At 41.8% G+C, this 23,871-nt stretch overlaps 1 protein-coding gene across 2 annotated transcripts in view; it reads left to right on the top strand.

The window, feature by feature from the left end:
- The first annotated feature begins 941 nt into the window (after positions 1-941).
- LOC114062056 (ribosomal protein S6 kinase alpha-6-like) overlaps positions 942-23,871 on the top strand; it is a 31,744-nt gene continuing 8,814 nt past the window's right edge. For both annotated transcript variants that reach the window (XM_027893087.1, XM_027893086.1), the window contains exons 1-12: positions 942-1,043; positions 8,675-8,734; positions 12,387-12,503; positions 14,766-14,847; positions 15,611-15,691; positions 16,243-16,322; positions 19,114-19,220; positions 19,500-19,537; positions 20,495-20,637; positions 21,413-21,483; positions 22,710-22,798; positions 23,222-23,286. In XM_027893087.1, the coding sequence (XP_027748888.1) occupies positions 972-1,043; positions 8,675-8,734; positions 12,387-12,503; positions 14,766-14,847; positions 15,611-15,691; positions 16,243-16,322; positions 19,114-19,220; positions 19,500-19,537; positions 20,495-20,637; positions 21,413-21,483; positions 22,710-22,798; positions 23,222-23,286 (1,005 nt within the window). In that variant the 5' untranslated portion in view covers positions 942-971. The remainder of the gene's footprint in view (positions 1,044-8,674; positions 8,735-12,386; positions 12,504-14,765; positions 14,848-15,610; positions 15,692-16,242; positions 16,323-19,113; positions 19,221-19,499; positions 19,538-20,494; positions 20,638-21,412; positions 21,484-22,709; positions 22,799-23,221; positions 23,287-23,871) is intronic.

Genomic DNA, 23,871 nt, shown 5'->3' with positions numbered 1-23,871 from the left:
TTTTCTTTTTCATCCGTAGTGTTTTTCCTGCCCCCCCCCCCCCCCCCCCCCGCTCGGGTTTTGGAAACGCTGTTGTTTTCTCCCCGAGCACACGCTTGGAGACAAAGGAGCCCGCCGTGTCCGTAACCAGGGGGAAGCTGCTCCACGCGGCTCCCCCGCGCTTCCCACGTCCCGCGGGGGGACCGCGCTCCGACCCGCCGCCTTCAGCCGCCCGCGCTTCCCGTCCCGACACCTCGACATTTCGAAAAACAAAATTAAACTAAACTTTCGTGGTGTTTTTATTTTTTTATTTATTTTATTTTTTAATTTTTTTATTTCCTTCCCTTCTGTCGGTTCTCCGGGAGAGCCTTCCCTCCCTCCCTCCCTCCTCACCGGGGTCCTTTCCGTGTGTCGGGGCCGGTCCCCCTCAGTCCCGGTCCGTCAGCCCCGATCGCTCTCACTCCTTGTCGCCCCACCCCAATCCCCTCACCCCAATTCCCTGATCCCTGCCCTTCATCCGTCCCCCCTCGCCCCCTGTTCCCTCATCCCATCCCTCACTCCCAATCCCCTCATCCCAGTCCTTTCACCCCCTGTCCCTCACCTCCTGTGCCCACCCCAATCCCCTCATTCTCACTCCCCTCACCCCTTATCCCTCATTCCCACTCTCCTCACCCGGCCCTTTCTCCCCTTGCCTCCCCACCCCAAAATCCCTCCATTCCCCCCTTCCCCCCCCCCCCCCCCCCCCCCCCCCCCCCCCCCCCCCCCCCCCCCCCCCCCCCCCCCCCCCCCCCCCCCCCCCCCCCCCCCCCCCCCCCCCCCCCCCCCCGACCATGCAGGGGATTCTCTCCGTCCCGCCCTGACGTCACCGCGGGGCCGCGCAGGCCCCGCCCCCGCGGGCCGCCATGTTGGGGGCGTGCGCGGGGCAGCGCAGCGCGGCGCCGCCCCCGCCGGCCGGCAGCGCCCGAGCCGCGCCGGGCCCGCTGCGCCGGGACATGGTGCCGAGCGCGCCGCTGGACGAGCCGCAGCCCTGCCGCAGGATGGAGCTCTGCGTGAGCGGAGCCGAGGTCAGTGCGGGGCGGGGGGCGGCGGTGGTGGTGGGGGTGGTGGTGGTGGTAGTGGTGGTGGGTGGGGGGGAACGCGCCGGGCCGGCCCCGCGCCCCGCCCGCACCTGCGGCCGGCCCGGCCTGCCCTGCCCCGGCCGAGCGGGGCTCCGCGGGCGAGCCTCGCTGCGAACTCGCACCGCCTGCCCTTCCCCGGGATACCCCCCCAACCCCGGCCCTCCGCGCTCCCCCGGCCCGGCCCCGCTCGGCCCTCCCGCACCGCCCGCCCCCGGGCCGGGCTGAGCCGCCCCCGAGCCCCGGGCGGCGGCCCCGGGCCCGGCGCTGCCCCGGGCGGGCGGGCACACGTGCGGAGGTAGCGGGATTCGGCCCGGGGAGGCCGGGGCTTTGTGTCGCCTCCCCCGTGTCACAGGTGTCCGGCCCCGCTCCGCGCGAACTCGCTCCGGGGACCGTGCAAAGTTACTTTAAGTTCCGCTGAATATTTGCGCGTGTTGTTGTGGCTGCGCGGCCGGGTGGGTTGTCGCCGGAGAGATCCCTTTTCCTTCTCCTTGGATAACTATACGTTAATTATCACACACACATTCTCTCAGCGGAGAGAACCAGGAGCGCCTGAGTGAGCTTTGGATGCTTAAACGCTGCATAACTAACTATACATTAATTATCACACACACAGCGAGCGGGGAGAACCAGGAGTGCCTGATTGAGGTACAGGAGTGCCTGAGTGAGCTTTGGATGCTTAAACGCTGAATAACTAACCTTGCTTTAGTTATCACACACGCAACGAGCAGAGAGAGCCAGGAGTGCCTGACTGAGCTTGGGATGCTTAAACGTGTTTAAAAATCGGGGGAGCATCTCCTAGGTATTGCTTAGCACTCGGGGTGCTTCCATCAGCAAGCACCAGATGCCGTTTAAAAGGAAATAAAAAGGTAAAGCTGGTTGTGTTGCAACGAGCTCTGGTGCCTCAGCAGAACGTGGTGCTCGGGTATTAAAACTCTTGCACTTTGAAATCAGAAGCGTGGGATTGCGTATCGAGTATCGTCAGGTATGACAAATAAAAGATTACACCGAGGTCTGTTAGACACACAAAAGATGTTATCTAAATAAAGCTGCTTCAAACTGGTCAGACTTGCTTTCTGGGATGCAGCAGACCTCTCTTATTGGAAGTAAAAAGATCTGTGGCAAAATCACGTCTGAGTACAAAGTGTGCAAAACAGGAGTAAGAGAAAGTTTTGGGAAGAGCGAAAGGATGTCCGATTGAATTTTTATGCTCTGATAAAAATGCATACATAGAAAGGGAAAGAAACCCCAAATTTCTTGGCATCTTTAATATTTGGGGTTGTTTAGTACCACTTCCAAGTACTGTAATTACTGGACATGCATTTTTACAGGATGGCTGCTATGCTCTAATACTTTAAAATATTCTAATGATCTAATAATACTTTGATGCACTCCCTGTACCTTAATATTAGAGAAATCCTAATTATGTTAGTGAAGCTACAGGATTAGAAAGTCAGCAGAAGTATGAAGGCTTATTTAATTCATTTTATGGTTTGTAAAAATAGTGTGTTGTAGTTGAGGTATGAAACTTAATGAAAGTCTGAGAACTCTCTTGGTCCTGTTGATCTGTTCTTCAGGAATATTGTTGTTGTCGTCAACAATACTTGTTGTCATAACCCTTTCCAGAAGTGCATCTCAGGGATGTGCTGTGCTTTTCACTTGTTGGATTTTCACGTTCACGTGGTTCGGGGATTTTAGCAAGGCGTGTTTTATGTTAAAATGGATTTTGGGTTGCAGTTTCACTTTTAATTTTATAGAATTAACTGTAGCCCATGGTCCTTGGATGGGCAGAGAGGTGTTGGGGACCCGGGCCTTGCTGGAACTGCAGTCTACAGAGTCACTGTGAAATAGGTTTCTATTTTGAAGATGAACTTGTACTTCCTGGTGTTCATCTGCTGTGGAATAGGAAAAACCTGAGGAGTCTGCTTGTTGACTAAATTCAGGATTATTAGCAATAAGTGCATTTCCAGTAGCACTTGTGTTGACTTGAGTAAATGCAGTTGGCAAGGGAGGGATGTGATCTTGAAGCACCAACATTTGTTTCCTCCCTTCAACTCACAATAACAACATGAACTTTTGGAAGAAATTACTGAAATTTAGGATTGAATTATTCTGTCCTTTTTTTGGGGAGGGTCTTTGAAGTGCTGAGGGGTTTTGGGCTGAGCACTGTACTGTTCCTGTCTGTCCTTACGTTCCTGTGACTGTTGCTCGTGGAGCAGTTTTGGGACTCTGGGAATTTCCTAAGCCCAGGTAGGAAGAGCTGGTGTCGTGCTGTTTAAGCATCAAACATCCAGCGAGCTTCTTTCCTCTTGAATATTGGATTAATACGTGTTTTTCTGGTAATAAAAATAGGCGTGAGGGTGTTGATGATAATCAGCTGTTGCAGATTATTAAAATGTGATCACAGTCTACAAAGAAACAGGAAAATAATTGTTCACATTTTATTGATGGAGCTGAGCGAAGCACAGAGTTAGTTGGAATTGGGCAGGATATGATAATTTGGGAATTTTCTGCCCACTGGACAGGGAGGATTGCATTTAACAGGACTGTGTAGTTGACGTAAGCACATGCTGTGTGCAATCCAGGAATACTGGGAATTGCATAAATGCAGCCTCACACTCAAATACTTACTTTTGCAAGAAATACCTCAGGAACCAGTTGCTTAATTGCCTGATTGTGACAGGGAGGACAAGGCTGAAACAGCAAAGTGGCAGAAAACTCGAGTACTGTGCTGGAAAACTGGGCTGCGTTGGAAGTTGGTGCCCTCCCAAAGGCATGCTCAGGAGCTGAGCTCTGCTGCTGCTGCTGCTGTGCAGGAACTGCTGCCCGTGCCAACTTCAATAAACACAGCTTTGATTTGGGGCAGTGAGTGCAGTGCATCCTCTGGAGCACGTTGGGAGCCTGCTCTGTCAAAGGCCACTGAATTTTGTCAGTGTTGGGGGTTGCATAACTCCTTTGTGAGTAATTACTGGCAGTGACGTGGATGACTCAGCTACCTAGTTGTGCATCTCTGAAAATCTCCACAACCCCGTGGTGTTACCTTAAAGAAAAGAAAGTAAAAGTACTGCCCCTAATTTGAATGAAGTGCCCTTGGCCGCTGCAACAATTTTAGAAAGACTTTTCTGAACAAGTTGCCTTTAAAAAAAAAAAAAAGTATGCACATTAATGCTCTTAAAGGGAAAACAATGAGTGTCTTTATGCATTGAAAAGTGCTGCAATGCAATAATAATGATTTTCTGGTTTAGAATACCACTTTTAAAGATAATTTTGGAAATGTGCTGTGATATTCTGGGCTCTAAAAGGAGCCAGTGGGCTATTGCAGGTGGTTCATCTTGCTTCCTGCGGGATACTTTTGGAGAGACATCCCAATAACCCTAAACCCAAGGAATGATGTGATTTATTAACCAGTTTGAGGCACACATCATTCTCCTATCTCAGAATGGGAAGGATCAAAATGTTCCCTTTAAGATCAGTAATTATATGTTGCTGAAGGTTTGGTGTCCTGGCTGAACATATGATTTATTTGCCACAGGAAAAGAGCTTTACAACTTTCCCTCGTAATTGATTATGGGTTTCATTTTTTTTTAACTTATTTTATTATAAGGCAGATTGCTTGATCTTCCCCTTCCAGTCAGCGTGTTAAAGAGTGTGTGAGAAAAGTGGAGAAGAGTTGGGGATGTTTCATAGGAAGATATGCCTTTAAGCTTCAGTTTTGTTCACATTGACTTTTAGATATTAATAAAAAATAATGGAACCCCCTCACCTGTTTGGCTGTGCACAGAACCCCCAAATTCCTCAAAGCTATCCCAGGAATTACTCAGTAGGCCAGTGTGTTGCTAATTAAATTAATGATTCAAACTCTCTATTAATGTAATTAAGAATAAATGAGGAACAAATGTAATTGTCCTAACAGAATTTTTGTTCAAAGGATTTGTTTTCAAAGTCCTTTTGAAATAATTGGGGTTTCCAATGTAAGCTTCCACTGGAATATTTTGAAATAAGTATTTGAGGTGGTACTTCTGTCTGTGGGGAAGGGAACTGGTTAGTCCTGTGCTCATTTGGGAGAATTAGGGTGCAGGTCTGGTGGCCCTGCAGTGACTTCCCAAATGGAAGGAGAACCTGTGGAGGAATCAGGAGCTTTTGGTGATCCTTAGGTAGAATTTTACCTGTTTGAAACCACCAAGATGTTATGTGAGTGGAATATGCTTTCCACTTCTGATAGTAGTGTGATGATAAAATTCCCAGTTCTGCTTTTTCTAGAGAATATTTAATTCTGTTTGAATGCCTAAATGCAGACCTGTAGAAACAGGGCAGGATGAACCAGCTTTCCACCTCCTGCTTTTCCTTGTGGTTTGGCATTTTTGCTGACCTTTGGCTTCTTTCAACCCAACCCTCCAGACCCACCAAACCATAACACATTTACCACCTAAGTGGCCAAAACATCCTTAATATGGGGAGGGAAAGAGGGTTCAAATCTTTGGTGACACTGGGATTCCTCTGTAATTACCAGAGGGAAAACATGTGCAATAGCAGCTAAGCCTTTTAGCAGCCCACAAAGCTCTTTGGATGTTCTCCCAAGGGAATGGGGTCTGGTCCTGGCCAGTCATGGGATCCAGGGCAACTATTTAAACCAGGAGCAGCTGGGACTCACAGCATTGGCTCCCCTGGACCTGCACCTCTGCAAAAGTAAGTTCTTACCTGCCAGGTGGGTCCCACCTGAACTTGGAGCTCATCTGTTGACATGGTTTCTTTTGTTGTTTTATACCAATCAACAGCATGAAGCACTTTCTGTAATTTCCTAAATTTGTATTTGGAGAGCTTGTCACTGTTTGCTGAATGTCTTGAGTTTCAGGTTGCGTTCTCCTGGAAGTTAATATTTAAAATGGTCAGTTGGGTGTAGGACTCTCACAACACTGGGCAGCAAAACGATTCAAGGATGAAGGAATCTCTTTAGAATCATAGCATGGCTTCTTTAACTGTTCCCTTTAGAGAGACCTGTGCTCTTTAATGATAGTTTAAATTTCTGCAGTCATAGATATTTAGTAATATAAGATACAAGTAATTACTTAAAGGTGAAAATAGTCATGCTCTACGTATGTTTGTGCATAAATATTCATGATTAAATCACGTTGATTGAGGAAACTCAGTTTTGTCTCTGCCTTCCACAGACGTGGAAAATAATTATTAGTTGTCACTTTTTTGCCTATTGAGGGGGACAGTGGAAACTTGGCCACTATAAGTAATTGAGCAGTTAAGATTTAATTTCTGCCATTGACTTTTTTAACTGAATGACTAAAACTACTTGAGTTCCAACTCATTTGTTGTCTTTTGTTACTTGTTTTGTTTGTTGGTTTGTTTTTTTTTTTTTTTAATGGACAGTGAGCAGGGTTCACAAAGAAGTAAGGCAGAAGTGTAGTTGTTACATCAAGTAAATAAAAGTAGCTTCATGCCCTTGAACATGAAATTCTCTGGACTAGAAGTTGGCAGGTGTCCCAGTCTGTATCGGAAGAGAGAGACTGGGCAGGAAAAAACACACACAATCCAAGGAGCAGCAATGAAAGGGAAAAGTGTACAATAGGAAATTGTTAATTAAGATGATTACTTGCCATAAAAATCCAGTGACTTAGTGTATTTGACTTGTCAGCAGGTTGAAAGTGTGATTCGTTGGTGCGCTCAGGGACAAAATAGATCGAATAACACGCTGATTTTGGGTTCAAACCCCCAGTTTTTGTGGCTGATTGCCTGGAGTTAAGTGCTGTTTTCAGAGTATCCGCAGTTCTTCTGGCTGAAGTGTTGGTTCCAGAGCTTAAATTTAACAAAACTTGGAAAATGTGGACCATAAAGAAAGAAAGAAAAGGTGAAATGTGCACTCAATTTGCTTCTAATTTAACTCTATGAATGAAGAATGTAATTACATTTCTGAGTGTCTGGAGTGGAAATCCCTTTTATTACTAGCTCCAAATAAGCTTTTTGGACAGTTTTGGTGGGTGTCACATTAATTCACACTTGAGTGTAATCTCATGACACTGTGCAAGGAAATGACATGGCATCATCTCAAGTGAGGTTGGAGGTCAGAGCTGGGCTGAGATTTGGTGTTATTTCGTGATGTATCGAGTTAATTCACACAGTAACAAGCTTAGTGGGTGTCTCACCCCTCCCAGCATCTAATTTGGAATAAAATATGTGGGCAAAAAAAAAAAGAAACAAATGATGTAAATTCGTAGCATTGGGTTCTCAGTTTAGGGTAATGAGTGAGTGATTTGAGGCTTTTAGAAACAAGGGGGTGATACAGGAGATCTGGATGGTGAGCATGGGTTGGTTAAACTGAGTTCATGTGAGGAGAGTGTGTATAAACTGGAGTTCTAATAAACAGGAACTTGAAGAGTGAAACAAATGAAGCCTCTGCTATTTCCTTAATTTTTTTTTTAAGTGAGGATAAAATCCAAAAATAAGTGGCAGTATCTTGATGCAAAAAGTGGTCATTTCATTTTATCAGAATCATGAATTTATGAATTAGCTTTTAAAGGCTCCAGTTGAAACCAGGAGTGTGTAGCAGCAGTGGAAGGGATTGAGGTTTGCTGAGGTGGTACCAACCTGCCTCTCCAGCCCTTCTTGTTCATCCACATTCGGGGTTTGGTTTAATCAAGGGCACAGTCTGGGTGGCGTTTCCAGAGTCTCTGTAGTCCTGGGTTTTACCAATTCCCAGATTTTGGTATCTTAGGCAGGGATTTGAGATAAATTCAGGAGTACAACAACAACAACAACAACAAAAGTCATTACCCAGTCTGAGAACTTAATTGGTTCAACTTCTTATTTCAGGAAAAATATAGTTTGTTTCCTTCTGTTATTTCTGGTATTTTGGGGTGAGATCTGTGCCCCGTTAAAGGTGGTGATGCTGAACCATTCACATATAAATTAGCAGTTTTTACTAGCAAAATCCACAATGGGATTCACCTATTTTTGTCAGGTATTTCCAGTCTTTAATTAATGTTTTGCATGTCTGAGCAGAGCATGTCCTTCATATTTCTGGGGTTTGGTATTTTTTTAAAGTTTCACCATTGAATTGTTTGTAACTTAGGCAGAGCTTTAACTTTTAAACTTGTTGCAACCCTGGACTTGGTATTTTCAAAAAGACTTGAAATTACTTGTGAATCTTTTCTCTTCAAACTGCAAATTAATTTTCATCATCAGATTTTAGGATTTTAGGTCTCTGAAAAGCACCTGTACACAGTTTTTTGGCATAGCAGGGGGATTTTATATGAATGTCCTCTTGTATGGATGGTGACCATAGCTTTTAAAGAAGGAATTTTAAACTAATTCCAATTAAATAACACTGGCATAATAATAATGATGGCATTCACAAAGGGATCTGCTAAATGATACATAAGGGAGATGCTAAATATAACTACTGAGTAGTAGTGTTTGAAACTACAATTTTAAATTAGAGCAACAAGAACACGAGTTTTCACTTGTGTGCTCTGAAATGTAAATTGGTCAAATGAGGAACTCTGTTAATTTGAAATTGTTGTGTTTTAATGTTGGTTTTTTCTTTCTTTCCCCCCCCCCCTTCCCCTCTCCAGCTAAATGGCCTTAAAATGGCAGATGAGCCCATGGAGGAAGGTGAACCATATTCTTACCACGTAAGTGTGCTTGGTATCTGCTCACTGCAGGTACTCAGTAGCGTGACTTGCTTTGGAAGTAAAATTTATGCATTCCCTGCTCTCTAATAACTTTTGAACCCATCATTTTATTTGACCAAGATCTGAAGAGACTCTTCAGTCTCAAAGATGAATTTGGAAATTAGTACCCGGGTAGAGGCTGTAAGTGACTTGTTTGGGAGCATCTGCTGCATGAGGCAGAGCTTTATGGAAATGTTCTGTGAGCTGGAGAGAGCATTTGCTGATCCTCAACCTCGGAAAATGCTCAGGCCACCCTTGAACCTTTTATACAGATGCTTAATGTTGCTCTTACTACACCGTCATCTGCTCTTCTTTTGTGTTTTTAATACATTCAGAACTCCAAGGTACTTAATTCCTGCTGGTTTAGAACAGAATTGATTTTTACACCACTATGTTAATTTTGCTTTTATGTAGAAATATCCCAGATAAACCCTACTGAGCATGGTTTTTGTGCAGTGCCTTGGTGATGTGTGTATTTGGGAGATGGAGAAGGTGAGTGTCGTGTGTGCTGAACTTTAGGCTAATCCTGTGTGTGGTGAAACAGCCGACTTTGCATGGAAAAACTGGACATTGTTTGTCAGCACAGCCAGCCTTGTATTTTGGATCAAGATCATAAAGAGGGTGTCAGGGATCTCTTGCCCAGAGAGGTGATGGACTCCCCATCCCTGGAAGTGTCCAAGGCCAGGTTGGACAGGACTTGGAGCTTCCACCTGGAATAGTGGAAGGTGTCCCTGCCCATGGCAGGGGGTGGGACTGGATGGGCTTTAAGGTCCCTTCCCACCCAAACCAGTCTGGGATTCTGTAAGTAAATCTTATTGCCAGCTGTAACCACTGCCTTGTGTTGCAACACCTTTTGTAAGTAAGGGATTTGGAGAATAAACTCTTGGGGATTGAACCACGTGGGGCCTGGACATTTCCTGGTGTGGAGCAGTAAATAAACGGCGTCAGAGCTGCCTCACATGGAGCAGGGTGAGCTGAGCAGTGGTTGTCTTTCTTTTCTGTCTTTCACTGTTCTTGAAGCAGGAGGAGGATGTTGCTGAGCTTGTTTGTCGGGTGCTGGAGCCACCTCCCAGAGAGGCTGTAACGAGTCAGGTGGCACGAAGCCACCCAGCGTTCCTTTGAGCACTTTGGCTCCCGGGGAACCTGCTGGGGAGAGTTCCCTCTGGTGCAGGGCTCGGTGGGAGCTGCTACCTCAGCTCAGAAATAATCTGCTGCTCGAGCAGCAGAGCGTGGAATCAGATAACCAAATCTGCAATTTGTGGAGGCCAGACTAGAAATGAAAATGAAACTGGCTGGTGGCTGTTCAGCTCTTTATCTGCTTGGCTCTTGTCGAGGTGTCTTTACACTTCAATCATGCCAGTTTTTAGTTCCTTAATGGTAGTTAAGTAGGTGAAATTACACAGACATCTTTTGTGAAGGTAAAACACTTTTTATAAGAAAATAACTCATTTCATCCATCTCAAGTTAGTCTTTATTTGCATGGAAAACATTTTCCTCCTGAGTTCACATTCAGAAATACTCTCAGTCTCCGCAGCAACCACGTGTGATGTCACAGGCTAATGACTCGAGGTGGGTGATAAACACGGGAGAGGGTGAACTCTTAAAGATCTTTTCTCATGCAAAGGTTCCCAGTGTTTAGGAATACAAATTAGGATGGTGAAGAAAAAAGGCTTCTAAATAGAGTATTTACATAGTTCTTAGGAAGAACCAGCCATTAAGTCTGTTGTACAACTTGGTGTATAATTAGACAACTTGCTGCTTTCATCAGATGACTTGAATTGCTGCCCTTCTTACCTGCCTTAAATTAGACAGTGTCTAAAAGAAATAGATGAAAATGAAAAGATAGGTGCATCTTTGCTCTGAGTACATATTTGCATAGTCACCAAGATGGATGGAGGAGATGAAGGTGGGACGTTTGCCCTGGATCTTCAGCTGGGTTTTGTGACCTGAGAGGGAAATAAAGTAGTTTGGAGTGTGACTTACAGAATGAACGTTGTTTCCAGCAGTGCCTTGTGTTCAAACCTACCTTTGTGTGGGAAGCAGGTGGAACAAACAGGCCTTTCCCAGACAGAGGGTGAAATAAGAGATAGAGGGGAGGGGAAGGACTCTGTGCAGTAACAGCTGGACTACACTCTGTGAATACACTGAGATGTGTGCTTGAACTCTTTCTTTCCCCCTCTGGACAAACAAAGCAGTTAAGGCAGAGGCAGTTAATGCAGTGTGATGATTGCCTCTTTTTTTCCCTTTAATTATTGTAGTATGGATGTATGAATGTAGATGATCTGATTTCTAGACTGAATTTCTGTCTAAACCCACTTAGAGAATTTCATCCAAGATGCTTCTGTCTCAAGCCTGATAAAGTTGATTATAAGTTTTAATGCACAGTCTTGGACAAGCAAGACTTTCTGTAGTCAACCTGAGTATAGAAATGTTACATAGAATGAATACAGAATGATGTTCTTTCTGAAAGGCAAGTGTTTCATCAAGTGGTCTCTCGTGCTGTTTGCTCATCCAGGGGCAGTAACACCCAGGAGGTTGGTTGGGTGTTTCTCTGGTCTCTGCTAAGAAAAGCTGTCAAGATGAAGACCTTAAAGAGAGGTTAGGAGGCAGCTAATAATAATTTGGATGCCCCAGAGGTGAAGTACTGCAAATCAGATGAGAGTTTTCTTGTGATTGGGTTGTCTACAAGAAATTTGTTGATATTCTATACAGGGCTGAGAGGTGCTGTCCCTTCTCTGTGCAAGCTGGGGTGGCTGTTGGAGGTCTTAGCACGTAACTTTTTAATTCCAAGGGTGTTTATTTCGCCATCTCACTGGTTTTGGCTCCCAGCAGCTTCTCTTACACCATAAAAGCTGCAATACATCATCAGATTTGTTTTCATCAGGAATGTTTGTCTTTTCACAACTGGAGCTGGTTTGCTCAAGATGAGAGGGACATGGAAAAGTCAACAGACCATTAAATCACTCAACTACCTCAGAATTACCCTCCTGAAGAAGGTCTCCACACAGGATAATCTTCCCAGGAGCTCTGCACCCAGAGCTGTTTCTCCTCTTGGGTACAAGAATTCTCAGAGTCCTGAAGATGACTCACATCTTATTTCTGGTCTTCAAACGACGTGTGTTCCTCAAGCTCCAAATGGATGGCCAGAGTTATTATTTGCTGCTGTGAAAAGCAATAATTACCCTAAATGATGAAATTCAATTTGGCTTTCATTAAGACTTATTTCAGGAAAGGGAAAGATGAGAAGAGCAATCACTGGGAAAAGTAAGGGCTGCTAAAGAGAAGTGAAGCACAGAAGTCTTGGTTGAAAAATCTGTACACTTATCCCTTTCATGTTAAAAAAAAAAAAAAAAGGCATTTTTGCTGTAGCCAAAATATTTCTGGCAAAAGGAAATTCAGTTTAGAAATTTTAGATGCATCTATTTAAGAAAGGATGGATGGGAAAACTCTTCACTTGAACAGTTTTCTTTTATGCCTTGTTAGAATTTCAAATCTTTTTATTAGGGTAAAACCAAACCAAGAAAAAAACCCCGAGTATTTACATGTTGTTCTAGCAAGAGTTGGTTAATTCGGGCCTGTTCACTGTTGTATTTTGTTTGCTTTGAAACAACAGGATGAAGGAAGCGTGAAAGAAATTCCTATCACACACCACGTGAAAGAAGGATGTGAGAAAGCAGACCCAGCACAGTTTGAACTCCTTAAAGTTCTTGGGCAGGGATCATTTGGAAAGGTAAGATGATAAAATAACCTGGGAAACATATTTTAGGTTTTTCATTTTGCTGTCTGTCAAGTGACCTGCAGCTCAAAGACACTGAGTGAACAATTATTGAAATAGCATGGAGAGGAAATATGGCAGCTTTGTTACAACAATTTCTTTTTGTGATGTGCAGAAATGAAATCTGATATCTCAGTCAACTACTGAAACAATAGGAGTTGAAATAGTAATCCAAGTCTATAAAAAGGTAATTTATTTTTTAAAACCTGACTCAAACTAGATCTTTTGCAGCACATACAGAGTAGTCAGTCAGCTTTACACATGTTTCCATTTTCCTCTTCTTCTCCTGGTTCTGTGTGTTTAAGCAGGAACAAACCTTTGCATAGGATTGAATGAGAGAGGAAAAAACCAGACATTAGGAAGGCATTCTGTGAATAAGTGATAGTGTAGAGAAAAGACTTCTAAATATTTCTTAATGTTTTACAGCTCCAGAAACATTTCTTTGTCTGGTAATGTTGGTTGCCAGTTCCCTCCTACACCTCTCACTGTCAGAGCCTGAAGGGCCCCAGATCTTTATGACTCCTGAGCTGAGGTGTCCTGAGCTGTCTTAGGGTTTAGCCCATCTGAGCTCAGACTCAGCCAGATTTTCCTTCCCAGAGTTCAGGCTTTTGAAACCTGGCAGGTTCAGGAACCAGCTTTAGGAGCTGGGTGGTGACTGAACAGAGATCTTTTTTATCTCTGTTGCTTTCTGCTGGAAAGAGAAAACAAACAGGGAAGATCAATGGCTGTTGCCTTCACCGTGTTTTGTTTTCTCTTTCCACTTTCTACTTCCCAGGGACCTTCCTTTGGGGCTGGCAAACACAAAGCTGGTTTGCTGGAGCCTGTTTTTGACATCAGGGCAGGATTTAACACTTCCACAGAAACAAAGGGTTAAATTTATCCATCACTAAGTTTCTATCTTTGGTAACTTTCCAAGGCAATTGTGGGGTTGTGGAGACTGCAGATTAAATAAAGAGGTGGTGCTTCAGCTGTTTTGGGCCTTATCAGCTAAAATCTGGAACCTGTACATGAAGTCCTTACATCCTCACAAGCTGCTAGTTATTAAGCACTAAAATATTTGTATGTGCTTATTATTAATATTTATTTTTATAATCGTGATTGTGTTCATCTACAGATGTTTCCTTAGTTTCTGGTGTTCAAATTATTCCCTCTATTTGAGCATCACCATGAGCTCAGAGGAGAGCGGTGCTGTAGGTCAGTCACTGGGCAAAACATAAAACAAAAGGCCTGATAACCTTGAAATATGGTGATTTTTTTTTTTTCTAACTAGAGCTTAAAATAAAAACAACCATCTCCCAACCTTGTCCAGTTTAGTCAGTGACAGTGTTTGATTTTCTGATTCTTGAATGGAAAATTTGACAAGATTATGTGAAAAATACATACAATTTCTAGATAGTTAATAATTTCTAACAAAGGATATGCGTAAATAAATCCAATGTTAATGCAAGTCTGAATAAGGTGAGATCAGAGAGGCAGTTTGGGGAGCTCTTGGCTCTCTCTTGTGACTTGTACATTGTTTTTTTACAGCAGAAACATTCCTTATAACTAGTAATTGCTCTTATAAGAACAGCAGTTTAGGAACAGAAGCACCCACCAAGCCATTTTGTAAATTGAAAAACCCAGGAGTTTAAATATTAGTAAAGATTCCTGTCTTTGGAATGTGTTATTTTATCTCATATTAGGCTTTTCTTAGTGTCAAGTTGTGTTCCATCTATCTTTAAAACTCTCCTGGAAAGAAAAGAGTGGAAAAACCTGTTGGAGTTGCTATTCTAGAGGGAAAGGGTGCTTTGATCTTAAATGGTGAGGTTTCCTTGCTTTCATCTCACCACTTGTACAGAATTCATTAATAAAACCCGTTCCATGTTGGAGACTTCGGGTCTTAAACCACAGAAAAATCTCTTGGGACGTGGCAGAGGAGCCAGAATTGTCCTTGTCCAGGAAAGTGACAGAAAGAAACAAATTTCTGTAAATAATTATTTGATAAATAAGGAAAGAATCCGTAGTTTCTGACCCCTGTGGTAATTCAGAGAGCTTGGTGCTGCTGCAGCTCTAATCTGATCAAGGAAATGCAGTTCTGCTCTTCCTTGAAGGTGTGTGCTCAGGAAAGAACACTGAAAACTGCCTGAAATTAATAGGGGCTTTGAAAATGCTTTGTGAGAGTTGATATTTGATTACTCAGCTTGCAGTAATTGTAAAAAATGGGCTTTATCTTGCCAGGTCTTCCTTGTGAGGAAGATAATTGGTCCAGATGCTGGGCAGCTTTATGCAATGAAAGTATTGAAAAAAGCTTCTTTAAAAGGTATGTGTGTGTCTGAAGTGAAACTTGAAAACGTGGTGCACCTGCATTTTAAAAGGTTTTTTTAATCTGAAATGTTTGTCAGTGAGTTCATAACAGCAGCTTTTTTTCCAGGCTGACTTGTGAGTTCATGTTTGAGAATTATTTTAAACCTGGCCAGGTAGCTTTAATTATGTGGTCAAAAATACTCTTTCAAAGTATTAAATTGCATTATTTAATTCTGGTTAGGTTTGGGTTTGGTTTTTTTTTTTTTTTTCATTATATGAAAACAAATTAATTTCATAAACAATTTTCCTTTTGTCTATTGTTATGTTAAAACTTTGCTGTGGTTAAAATTAAGTCATTCCCTCTTGTTCTGGGAGCCAGAGCCAGGAGTGTTTTGGCTTTCAGGAGACACTTTAAGGGGTGCAGGTCCACTGCATGTAAATAGGGACTGTTAGAGTTGAAGAGGAAAAACTGTAAGAAAAGTAAGAAAATATATATTCAGTACAGATAGTTAATTCAGAAGTTGATGTTGAAATCTAGATGGGAGCTTTTTTTCCTGGAAGTAATGTGGATTATCACCAAACACTGGGAAAATGATGGCAATAAGGAAGGAACAAAATTGAGTTGTGAGTGTTTTGAGGGAACCTTAAACATGAAAAAGAAATAAAGTACAAGGAAAGATCTTCCTTTGGAGCCTTTCCACGTGGCCATTTCTGCTCTGTCTGTCCTGTACCCAACCCATTTGTTTCATTCTGGTCTCTTCTTTTCTTCTTGCCCCCAGTTCGGGATCGAGTTCGTACAAAAATGGAGAGGGATATTTTAGTAGAAGTAAATCACCCCTTTATCGTCAAACTGCACTATGGTGGGTATATTTATTTATTTATTTTCCTTTTGCTGCACTTCCTTTCATTACTTGAAGGCAGGGCTGCTCTTGTTCTTTGTCATGTTTGTAAGGTCCAAGTTAGGTTCCAGTAACTTTAAATCACAGGACTTAAAAGAAAAGGCATGGAAATACACACCTGTATAAAAGTTTTAGCTGAAGTTCTCCTGAAATTAAAGATTTGGAAAATTCTTTCAAGTTCAGCAGAGATTTTTTTTTTTTTTTTGGCTTTTCATTGAGTAAAATCAAACCAGAGTAATGAACATCTTTGCTGTTTCCCTGTTTGACACAGGAGAAGTGAAGGAACAGTATTTTAATCATCTCTCATGACTAAGATTTTCTGCTGTGAAGAAGTGAGGAATCATTCAATAAATTACCTCATGTGCTGCTGAATTATTTCAGTTCCATAACAAAAGTATTGCCTTTGACTGAAATTTCCTGGTTGTAAATCATTCAGATCTATTTTGTGGATCAGCTTTGTCACACAACTGTTGATTTTTTTATTCTCCTTTTTTTTTTTTTTTTTTCTTAAGCCTTTCAGACTGAAGGGAAGCTCTATTTAATATTGGATTTTCTCAGGGGAGGAGATGTATTCACACGATTATCCAAAGAGGTAAGTACCTAAAATTTTATCTCCGCTCACTCTTAGACAGAGGTTGTTTTTTCTCTGTATGGGATTGCCTTTTAAAGCTGATTCCCCCCCATATTTCTTGTCATGCTCAAGTTTTTATAACTTACTTGGGCTTTCCTTACATGTTCTAGAATATATTCTGTCCTTAAGAAACCTGAGTGTGTATTGATTAGTAGCCTAAGTTTTAATTTGGTATCTGCAAAGTACAGTTCTTTTGTCTAAAAATGTTTTGTTGCTTGGAAACGTAACTGAAGTAAATGAATATTTAGCACTGAAGAAAGGGGATATTATAGTTCTCCTGCTCTTAGTCAGCTGAGGTGCTCCTGGAATCCTACAGCCCTGGGAGATTTCTGCTGCATTGTAAAATTTCAGGGGGCTGGAATACAAATCCTAATCCTTAATCCCACCAAATGGGAACGTGGAGTGGGGTTGAACCCCCAAACCCTCACACACAACCGGACCTTGAATTCTTCATTTCTCTTTCTGTTTTCTGCAGAGAATCCTCAGAGGAGGGAATAGGATGCAGCCCGTTGTTATTTTTTTTAAACATTTGCCATCAAATATTTATCACATGTTACCTTGAGTGTTATGAACATGTTTAGAGGACTTTTATTTTCTTTTTGCAAACCTTTTATGGAGATCTAAATTTTTAATGGCTCAACAGCTTCCCAGTAAGAGAGCTTTTCAGTGTTTCCACTGAGCTTTTCAGTGTAAATCCACTTACATTGCTAAAGCACAGGAAAAGCCACTTTCTTAGATGAGAAAACAATGTTATCTGACTGATTTTTTTTCGTGGCGTAGAAGAGGTTGTTTATCCCCAGAATGTGAGGCCATCAGATAGTTGTGGGTTTTTTCCCTATATACTTTCTATAAAAATAAAGATTTTAGTTTAGGAACAGGCAAAAGAGAAGGAAGAATTTAAAGGGATTTTTGCTTTTAATTTTTATGAAAAGCTGAGCTTGGTAAACAGTGATAATGTTTAAGAGTTGAGCTCAAAATTAATTCATCCCGAGGCTAAAATGACTGTTAAAAGCTTCAAGTGACCAACCTGTCAAAGGTTATTGGAGCAGTAGGTAGGAAGGAGGTCAAGCTCTAATAACTAATTATAGAGGAAATTCTAGTACAGCAGAGAGCAGAATTCTCTTGCACCAACACAGCTGGGATTATCCAGAATGCAACTGAGATTAGGAGTTAACTGAGGGATGCAAACCTGTTCATCATAACACGTGTTGAGGGTTGAAAGAGGTTCCCTTTGCCTGGTTGTCAACTGTTCTCACTGCTGAGGCTCTTGGTGTTTTTTGGAAGACTTCAGTTACCTTCTGTGAGGACTTTGACGTGTTTACTGTGTGTCTAGATACACAAAAAGTCAGGTTTTTATGTTCTGGTGGCAAGAAAAGGTGACTTCCAAAGTCCATGGAAAAGCCAGTGGGCAGTGCACATGAGGGGAAATTGCCCAGGGCATTTCACAAGGATTATTTTAAATTAGTCTGCTTTACTGTGAAGTCATTAAAAGACTTTTTTTGCTCTTTAAATTCCAATGTGGATACAAGAGTTTCACCTGTGGATGAGTATGTAATGAAGTTTTTATTGGTAACATTTAATGAAGTTAACTTGCGTCATGTTTGACACAGAGAACAGCTTTAAATGTCATTATTATGGGGAGATTGGAGATTGCCATTTAGCATCATTGTGTATTCTGAGATTTGCATTTTGGCTGCTCCAAGGAGCAATGCCATCCAGGGAGTGAGGACATGACTCTTGCTTTTTTGATGCAGATGAGAACCAGCATCCACAGTGCTCTTCAAAGAAATCAGGTGCCACTGTGTGGTGTGACAGCTGTATTGTTCCTGCCAGGTTAACCCCTGTCATTATGGAAATGAGGGAATATTTCCGTGCCCCTGGACCAGATTACATATGTAAAATTTAAAGTACAGATCAGGGCAGCTCTAAATCAGGGAGCCCAGGGACTTTAATTTAAGCCTTGTTAGGCAGCTCCTGTGCAGCAGAGTGGCTGCACTTGTTACTCCTGCTGCTTTCAACAAATAAGGGAATATTTCACTTAAACCTCGCATTCAATCCAGTAATTTAAAGATTTCAAGGTTCTCCAGTAATTTGTAGTACATGACAAGAGCCAAAGCAGCTGCAATTTCTGTGTATTAAATTAGAAGCAACCTGTGGAGTGTTATGAAGGGCATCTCTCTCGTGCTCTAGAAGCAACGTCAGTTTTTCAGTGGCTCACCAGGGTTCTTAAATTTTGGTGTTTTTTTTTTTTTTCCCTAAGAACAGAGCATGTTCTTCAACTCCCACTGCGGATTGTCCTTGTTATTTTTACCAGTGTTGTGCTTTGCGTGCTTTTTTCTCAATTATTTCTACTTTTCCTTTCCTAAATATTTCCTAAACATTGTTAATGTGAATTCACAGTCACCCAATACAGCAGCTGTATATTAAATTTTATGATGCAGTGGAAAACTCTTTTTAGGATTGTGCCAGAAGGAGTGCTGGTGGTTAATTACACCAAATACAACAATTAAATTTATTACCTAAAAGTTAACTAAAGCTCTGCAGTAACTGCTGATGTTATTATTTAAATATCACAGGTAGTTCTTTTGTGTACTTTATAATTAACCTGTGTTAGTAAATAATTTCTCTTGGGTGAATTCACGAATTGGGAGACTGATTTTGAAATTTAGGCAGACAGGACTATATTTTTTTAGATTGCAGTTTTAAAAACTGAAGACAAGATCAGAAGGTAAATCTATACAGTTCTTATTAGGTTATGTTTACAGAGGAAGATGTGAAATTCTACCTCGCAGAACTGGCCCTTGCTTTGGATCACCTTCACAGCTTGGGAATTGTGTACAGGGACCTGAAGCCAGAAAAGTAAAGTAAAATGTATTTTACCACTATTATGTGTACTTTGCTTGTTGCTTTAAATTTTCCACTGTAGTGATGTAAAAAAAAAAAAATTAAATACGTTTTTGTTAGACTATGTAAACAAATATAAACCATAAAATATATAGATATGATTTAAATTGAATAATGTTCACTTATTAAAGTAATAACAGTGGTTGGATATAATTCTTTTTAACTTGTATTTAAAATATTATGTGTACACATTGCCCTTTATGTGTTTTGGTGAATGTGAATTTTAATTTTCAGCATTTTGCTTGATGAAGCAGGACATATCAAGTTAACAGGTAGGCAACACTCATTAGAACTTTCTGAATATCTTTCTGCATAAGCTTTTTGTGTGTGTTTTTGGATTATCACTTTCAAATATTTAAAAAATGCAGGAAAAGAGTTCTGTGAGGAAAATTAAAATAGATCTTTTCTAGGAAGTGATGTCTACAAAAGACCATTTGGAAACCAAATTGCTGTGAATTTCTGAAAGCTTTAAATTACTTTTAAGGTGATGCTTTTGTACTGCAGATTTCATCGAATATTTGGGTCTATAAATATTGCTGTTAGATTGCAAGGGAAGAGGAAGTGTTTTAAACTCTCCCAGATTTGATGGAATAATGGTGATGTTTATGAAATTCTGCACGGGTCTGTTTAAATTTAATTCAGTCTTAAAGTTCTCTCTTCCTTCTGCAACTGGGAATGATGATGGATTATCGATTGGCAATATTTCCCCTGTGAAAAAAGGGATATTTAAAAGTCGCAATCTGAGAGCTGAGCCAGTATCAAGGGCTTGTGTATTCACTGGCAGGAAAAAAAGGATTCTGGGAATTGAGGAGCAGAGATGCAACACTGTTCTTTGCTGAACTCGAGTCAGGTTGCAGAACCATGGTGGCTTATGTAACAACAATATTTTTAGTCAGATTTTACTTATTCATCATTCAGTAATACCAGACCATGCAGGCTGTGTTCCCTCTGAAACTCCTTTTTTATTTCTGTCCAGTTTTGTTGTGTGAATAAAGGAGGCAGTAGACACAGAAAAAGGGAACTTTTGGTTATCTTAAGGCTCTAAATGTGTAATATTTCAAATATGAAGTTATTTCAGTAATAATATCGATGTCTGCTTGTCCATTTAATGACTTAGAGAACAGTTTTGGTGTATGCAGTGAACCAATGTCTGTGGTATCTCTAGATATATATTGTTTTTTTCCCTGAAATTCTTTACTGGCTGTGTTCTTGTGATGCTGTTGTTGTAGACTTTGGACTCAGCAAAGAATCAGTAGATCAAGAGAAGAAGGCCTATTCTTTCTGTGGTACTGTAGAGTACATGGCACCTGAAGTGGTAAACAGGAGAGGGCACAACCAGAGTGCTGACTGGTGGTCCTTTGGGGTCCTCATGGTACTGTGCTTTTGCTTCCCTTCCTAAGGTCACAAACACTGCATTGCTCTAAGAGAATGTGGCTTAATGCACTTAAATTAAGCTTGTCCAGTTTTAATTATCAATGCTTGGGGTAAGGGGGTGAATTCAATAATTGAAGTGCCACTGCAATGGCAACTCAGTCGAATAAAATTGACTTTCCCTGTATGGAATCCTTACAAGGCACCATAAAGCTCATATATGTGCCTTCCATATGGTTGTATGGGTGTGAAATGAGCCAGTTTGTGTATTTATTTTGCATGTTACTTGATAGTTACGGAGAAAAAAAAAAAACACATACTTGAAAGCTTGGTTTGAAGGAGTATAATGCCATTTTGAAGAGTGAGCCTGTGGAAGGAATGCTGGAGTGGAGCTGTGGGATAAGGAACTGCTCCCACTTCTGCCCTTGCTGGGATGCCTCAGAGCATCAGGCTGACACGTGTAGATTGGCATTAAAAGTAAAGTACTGTTCCAGTATTTATTGTTCTTGCAGTTTTTAAAACATGGCAACATCTGAAACTTGGTTATGGAGGAGATTTTATTGCCTTCGAGTGGCTTTACGGGTGTAAAATATTCCTCCATCGTCACTTTGTCACCTTGCCACTGTTACCATCCTGTAACTGCCAGTGAAGACTGCAGATTTGTGGCATTTTGATAATGTTTAGAGATGATGTAGGGAAGAGTAGAGTGCTTAACACTTTGTTTCAGCAGCTGGGGGGAAGAAGTGTTGATTGAGGTGAACATTTGTTCTTTCCAGTTTGAGATGCTCACGGGCACCCTGCCGTTCCAAGGTAAAGATCGAAACGAAACCATGAATATGATACTGAAGTAAGTACCTGTTCTTACTCCTTGGGGAAGTCAGAAAATGTAATTTTGGACATGTTTTAACAGCTTGTTAGAACTCACTGTGCAACTTGGTCCAGTGGAAGGTGTCCCTGCCTATGGCAGGGTTGGCACAAGATGCTCTTTAAAGTCTCTCCCAGCCCAAGCCATTTTATGATTCTGAGAGCATTCAGTTAAAAACAGGAACAAAAAAAATCAAAGCCCCCTGATAAGGTTTAGATCCCAGATCATAAATATCATTAAGTATCTACAGGAATTAAAATCTTAGGGATGAATTTGTTTCCATTGTAGGTGTGTAATAAAGATAAGAAGGGTAGAGGGAATTAGAGCAGCATTGTTTGCACCTGTGTTGTTGTACTCCCTTGCCACTGTTACAGCACACCTTGTTTTGTAAGCAGCAGGTGCTGAGGTGTTGCTTTGTGTGTGGATGGATGGGAGGCACTTACAGGCTCTCAGTTCTCATCTCAAATTGCCTCAGTTACCACAGAGGCTGTTGAGCCAGACAGACTGGGTGAACTGGTGCTCAGTGAGTGAAGCTGTTGGGCAAATATGTTCTTGTCTGTGTTTGTGCTCAACTCACAAAGAGTTTCCTCCAGAGCACATGAGAGCCCTGGGCCCTTGAGGGGGGGATGGGGATGGGCAGGAGGGAGAAGCTTCATTCCCTCAGTCGGAGCTTGCCCTGAGTGTGGGTTTACAGGTTGCCCATGAAGGGATGGATTAGAGCATGAGCTGCCCCACTTGCAGCTCCCAAGTGGTGCTGCAGTTCTGCAGAGGAATCTCTTGCCTCAGCATAATAGTTTGCATGAAATAAAATAAGTGCTAAAGTCAGGGAGCTTTCATGTGATGGCTCAACGAGCTACTTGAGGCCCTTGCTTCAAGAGGAAGAGCAGCAATCACTTCAGGGCAAGCAATTGGGATTTGGTGACTGTTCTGGTGTTGATCCTGGTGATATGAAGGTATCTTTGAAAATATACTTGTTTTACTCTGTTTTAGCATAAAACTTGTGGGGGCTTCATGGTTTGGGTCTGGTGTGTTCTTTCTTTATTGTTTCTCTTAAACCACCCATGTAATGTGAAACTTAAAAGTTGGTGAGTTAAATACATGCACTCTCCAAGACTTAAAAATAGATCAAACTGTTCAGTAAAAGTCTGTGTTGACAGGTTTTAGTAAAATATATTTCTTTCTCTTACTTGTTCTCTGGTTGTTTTCAGAGCAAAACTGGGGATGCCTCAGTTCCTCAGCCCTGAAGCACAGAGTCTTCTGAGGATGTTGTTTAAAAGGAACCCGTCAAATAGATTAGGTTGGTTCATTTATTTGGATCTTTAAATAACTCAACCCAACTACTGTAATTTCAAAGGAAGCAGTTGCCAGAGACTCCCAGGCTCTGGGTGATCAGGAATATTTGGGTTTAGATCCCATTTCTTAGCTTGGATCGTGACCTCTGGGTTTGGTAAAGAGTGATCAGAGCTTGAATTGGTGACTCTTCATGAGCTTTGACAGTGTCAGAGCAAACAATATTTGCTCTGTATTCGTGGGGTTCTTGTGTTTTGCCTCCCTGATGAGGTGTCCACTACTTGATCACATCCTTGGAATATTTGTGTATTTACAGTTCATTCAGATAACCCCTGTGTCTGTGTGGATTTTTTACAAGTGAACTAATTTTTAATGCAGTCTTCCAAGATTTACCCTAAAGTGTGTTAAATACAGTATTTTCTCTGTTCAGGAGCTGGTTCAGATGGAGTTGAAGAAATCAAGAGACATCCTTTTTTTTCTACTGTTGACTGGAATGTAAGTACAAAGTGATCTGAATGCTAAAGCTGTTGTTAATTTTTCTGTGTGTTGTAGCATTGTAAGTATTTGCATGTGAATAGGGCCCAACAAAGTGCAGCAGTGCTGACTGTCACATCCTGGCTGCTGCTCTCATCTTCCCTGGCATCTGGAGCTGCTGTATTTACGGTACAGAGAGTATTAATTATGAATTGGGCATTTAATTTTTAAATAATGAAGAGTTGCAGTTTTCTAAAGCTGGAGTTGTCTGTTAGAGCATTTGTAGCTGGGAGAGGATGCTGATGTTCCCTCTGTGCAGGAATCTTCCTCTCCAGTGTCTGTCTGCTGCTTCCATGCAGGGCACAACTCCCTGTGAGTGTAATTCCCTTGGATTTCTCTCCAGTTGCCACAGCACGTCCCTGATTTATCACTCAGATCCCATTCCCAGTTGGAATATTGACTCAGGTGCTCTGAGATGATCCCAAGTCTGTACGAGATCACAACTGTTGCTCACATTTTTAACAAGCACCTTATGATTTTTCTCTGTGGTTCTCCCATCTTTTGAGATGTGTTTCCCAGAAACTCTCAAAAGCAGGATGCTCCATA

The sequence above is a fragment of the Empidonax traillii genome, unplaced genomic scaffold (assembly GCF_003031625.1).
Source record: "Empidonax traillii isolate 1590-97213 ecotype Southwest subspecies unplaced genomic scaffold, ASM303162v1 scaffold380:size670999, whole genome shotgun sequence".
Lineage (NCBI taxonomy): Eukaryota > Metazoa > Chordata > Aves > Passeriformes > Tyrannidae > Empidonax > Empidonax traillii.
Note: the sequence above shows the minus strand (reverse complement) of the source record. Positions and strands in the feature narration are given on the sequence as shown.